This window comes from Plasmodium reichenowi, chromosome 11, assembly GCF_001601855.1.
Source record: "Plasmodium reichenowi strain SY57 chromosome 11, whole genome shotgun sequence".
Classification (NCBI taxonomy): domain Eukaryota; phylum Apicomplexa; class Aconoidasida; order Haemosporida; family Plasmodiidae; genus Plasmodium; species Plasmodium reichenowi.
The window spans coordinates 35,685-40,684 of NC_033656.1; the positions used below are offsets into that span (position 1 = coordinate 35,685).

Genomic DNA, 5,000 nt, shown 5'->3' on the forward strand with positions numbered 1-5,000 from the left:
CATATATATATATATATATATATATATATATATCACATTAAAATTATAAAATAAAATAGTATTGATTTTTATCAGATAAAATAAATTACTCTTAATTTATTAACACCGTGCTATAAAGAAGCGTCTTGTTTTTCCTACATTTATATTTTATTTTATATACCTTAATTTTTTTTTTTTTTTTTTTTTTTTTCTCTCTCTATCTTCATATTACAACAAGTTTAACCAAATAAGGAGAAACCTAAATCATCTTCTTCTTCTTCTTCCTCTACTTTTTCTTCTTTTTTGGCTTCCTTTTTGTCTTCACTTGGTTTTTCAGTTGTAACTTGGGCAGCAGCTGCAGGGGCACTTCCTACACTTAAGTTACTTAATAAGCTCCTATAAAACGCAAAAAATTAAAAATTAAAAAAAAATATATATTTTCATATATTTATAAATATAATATTGCATATATATTATATTAGGAGGGGGAAAAAAAAAAACACACTTTAATAATATACATTTTCACATAATATTATATACAATTTGCACATACATAATTATACATTAGATATATCATAATCCACAGTTCATATTTGTTAAATAGAAATAAATACATGTATAAATATATATATTTTGTTATATGCATATTTATGTATGTATTAAAATTTTATATACATCCATTTTTATATGTACACTAAAATATAAATATATATATATATATATATATATATATATATATATATATGTAATATACATTTTTTTTATTATTATATTTTTTTTCTTACTGAATATCTTTTCCCTTTAAAGCCCTTTCGAAAAGCATTGGTAAGTATGGCAAAACAGTATTGTTAGAATTTTTAATAAGCTTTAAAATATTGTCACTTGTTATACTCATTTTTTCTTCATGTAATATTAAAGCAGCATAGGTACATAAAAGTTCCTGCTTTTCACATTCTGGTAATTCTGATGCTGGAATTGATGCCATTTTTTCTTTTCTTTTTATTTTATTTTGATTTATTTAAAATTTATAAAATGTTATAAAATTATTAAATATAATATAATTTTCAATTTATTCTTAAATAAGAAAATATGAAATTGTTATTTTTTTTTTTTTTTATTTATTTATTTATTTATTTATTTATTATTTTTTTTTTTTTAATTACAAATATATCTCCTAATTTTTTCTTTTTTTTCTTGAAGTAAAAAAAATAAGCAAAAATAAAAAAATATATTATATATTATATATTATATAATATATATATTTTTATATTATCTTTAGTAAAAGCTATTTACTATAAAAAACTTCAAAATAATATTATAAAAAAAAAGAAAAGAAAAAAAAAAAAAGGGGGGATTAAAAAAATTACAAATATATATATATTATATATATTATCATATATATATATGTAAATATGTAAAATAATACATATAATATTATAAAGAAAAAAAAAAAAAAAAAAAGGCAAAATATATATATAATATATAAATATTTATATAACATATATAATAATATATTGATATATATTATATTATTAATGTACATATATATATATTATTTTAATATATATGTTATTTAATATATATATATATATTTTTTATAATATAAATATAGTTTCTTAACAAGTAAATATTAGTGTATCAAAGAGGTTAAGTTATATATATCATATTTATAGTACGTACAATAAAATCAATCATTTTTCATATGTATATTTATATATTTTTTGTATATATATAATAATAAAATACACAAAAATATATATTTAATATATTAATATTATATATATATATTATATATATATGGTGTTTTTTTCTTTTTACTATATAAATTAAACAATATATATTTTTTATTATATATATTTTTTTTTTATTATAATTATGAAAAGTTTATTATAATATATATTATATATATTTATCTATATATATAAAAAAAAGTATCATTATAATTTTTTTTTTATATTATAAAAAAAATATATGTAGGTTCAACAATTTATTATATTAAATACATATATATATTATGTTTGTTATATTATTTATACCCCTATTTAATTCTTTCTTTAAATTTTATATATATTATATTTTAATATTTATATATATAAAAAAAGTAAATTTTTAAAAATGCTATTATAATATATTATTAAGTATAAAATCCATGTATTTTGTAAATATAATTACATATTATATAAATTTATACAAATTTATAGAAATTTTAATATTATATATACAAACAAAAAAAAAAATAATAATTTAAAAAATTTATATTTATATATAAATATCACACTTTTCCCCATACAAAAATATAATATATATTTTTTTTTTTCCTTTTATTTATCCTTTTAATTTGAATTTTACATTTTCTAAGATTTACGAAAAATTCCCATAAAATAAAAATTCAAAAATATCTTTATAATTTTAAAATGTGAACTAATATTCTGTTTGAAGTGTAATAAAATAATATATCCTTATTCTCACAGAAAAAAGAAAATAAACATAATATATATATATATATATATATATATATACAACTTATAAATATTTCATATTAAATTTGTTATATATAACATTCAATGTTCTAATGTTCTGTTTTAAAAAGAGTGACCTTTTTATTAAATTCTCAATAAAACAATCTTTGAATTTTTAATACTATAATGAAAAAAATTCATAATTTATATGGAATGGAAAATATATATTTTTTCCAAACAGTATTCAATTTTATATAAAAACAAATATAATATATATAATAAAATAAATAAATGAATAAATAACGAATTCATTAATCAAAATAAATATGTGTAGTTACTTCTTATATATAGACCAAATTTTTATTTTTTTCTATATATATATATATATATATATCTTATAATATTATTAAAGGAAAAAAAAAAAAAGACCTACTATTTTATTATCTATAAAAAAAAAAATTCTTTTATATAACTATAGGATATATTCTTATAAAATACAATTATATTTTTTTCATATTTCATTTATATCATTATAATTATTCAATAGATATATCTTTAATTTAAACGTAAATACTTTTTATTAATCATTTTTCAAATATGATTTTTTTTCTTTTTTTTTCGATTCATCATATATATGTATATTTATATTTTGGTAAAAAAACAAGTATTTCATTAATACATTTTTATGTTCAATAAAAAGTAAAAAAAGAAAAGATTATTATACATATATATATATATATATATATATATATATATATAATATTATAATAATTATAATTTAATGTTCCTATATCGAATGGATAATTTTTATTATTTATTCTTAAATATATGAATATACATGTAATATAAATTTATTTAAAGCTTATTATCTATATGTTTTTTTTAATTTTGCTTAGCTTTCAAAATTATTCCAAAAATTAAATAAAATATTAAAATTATTTATATAAATATAAAAAAAATATAATATTTTTTATAATTTTATTTTTAATTATATATAATATAATAAAATAATAATATATTTAATATATATTGTTTTATATTTATTAAAAAAAATATATTTTTTTTTTTTTTAATATGAAGTATGATAAATTAATATTTTTTAAGGCGTCAATAGTCTAACGGCCATGATACCTGCCTTCCAAGCAGGTGACCCGGGTTCGACTCCCGGTTGACGCAGCCAAACCTTAAATTTAGCAATAAGTTTACAGGTCAATCTAAAATATGGATAAACCTTCGGGTTGTTCGTATAAATTATTAATTTTATTATATTATAATTTAATTAATATATAATATATATTTTTTTTCTTTTTTTTTTTCCCTTTTTTTTTAAAAAAAAATACATAATTTTATTTTATTTTTATTTAATATTAAGAGATAAATTAATATATATATATATATATATATATATATACATATATAATATATTGTGATATAATATAATTTTATATAATTTAATATAATACTTAAGAACAATATTCCTTATTTTTTTTATTTTTTAAATAAATATTTACACCTAAAATCATTTTACAACAATGCTATATAAATAATAATATAGAAAAATCTAATATATATATTCGTTACATCGTAATAAGATAATACTTTATTATGGAAAAAAAAATTTCGTATAAGACTCATGTATTATATATATATATATATAATTTATTATGTAACATATTTTAAGTTCAATGTTAGATTAAAATAAATGAAAACTTTTCCATATGTAATACACCTTATAAAATGTTCCTATATATAAATTTATAAAGAATGAAACGCTTTCTTTTGATCTAACATCTCAACAGATATTGTTATATTAACACAATAATGTTAGCTTTTAAATATAAATAAATATAAATTAATATATTTATTTATATGGTATCTTTGGAGTAAGAATAGTTAAATATTATATATACATATAATCCAAGAAGATTTTAATATTTTTCCTTTTCTTTTCTTAATAAATAAATAAACATTTATATAATATAAACTAAATAATATATAAACCAATAAAAATAAATAACAACATTTATTAATATCCTTCAAATATAAAAATTTTTATAACCTTTTTATTACATGGTATTTAAATTATATACAAAATCTCATATAATAAATAATATTTTCTTTTCATTAAAAATATTCCTTTCTTTATAAATAAAATTTTTATTAAATATTTAATAAAACAAAATATTAAGAATAATAAAAAAAAATAATAAAGACTGCTTTATCAATTATAATAATTAAAATATTGTAATATATTTAATATACAGAAATTAATATAAATATATTTTTTTTTTTTTTTTTTTTTGTGCAACATATATTTATAAAATAAAATATAATAATATATATGACAATAAAACACTGATGCTAATTTTCATTATATATATTGTAATAATTTTATTTAACAATAAATAAAATTTAATTTTATATACTCATACTGAATTTTTTTGCAAATATTATTTATTTATTTGTTCATTTGGGAAAATTATTTCGTCTTTGAGTACATATTTGTACTTATAATATATTATATATATATATATAATAAAATTACATATAAAATATAAAATA

General features: G+C 14.0%; 1 protein-coding gene and 1 non-coding gene across 2 annotated transcripts; one reads left to right on the top strand and one right to left on the bottom strand.

Annotated features, from left to right (window-relative positions):
* Positions 1 to 218: 218 nt before the first annotated feature.
* On the bottom strand, positions 219 to 964 carry PRSY57_1101600 (60S acidic ribosomal protein P1, putative; the record flags this gene model as incomplete). The annotated part of the gene is made up of 2 exons (XM_012907989.1): positions 219 to 375; positions 765 to 964. The coding sequence occupies 2 exons, from the start codon at positions 962 to 964 to the stop codon at positions 219 to 221; spliced, it is 357 nt and encodes a 118-aa protein (XP_012763443.1).
* A 2,577-nt stretch (positions 965 to 3,541) lies between these two features.
* Positions 3,542 to 3,614, top strand: PRSY57_1101700. The gene has a single exon. It is a non-coding gene; the product is annotated as a tRNA-Gly (tRNA).
* Positions 3,615 to 5,000: the final 1,386 nt, after the last annotated feature.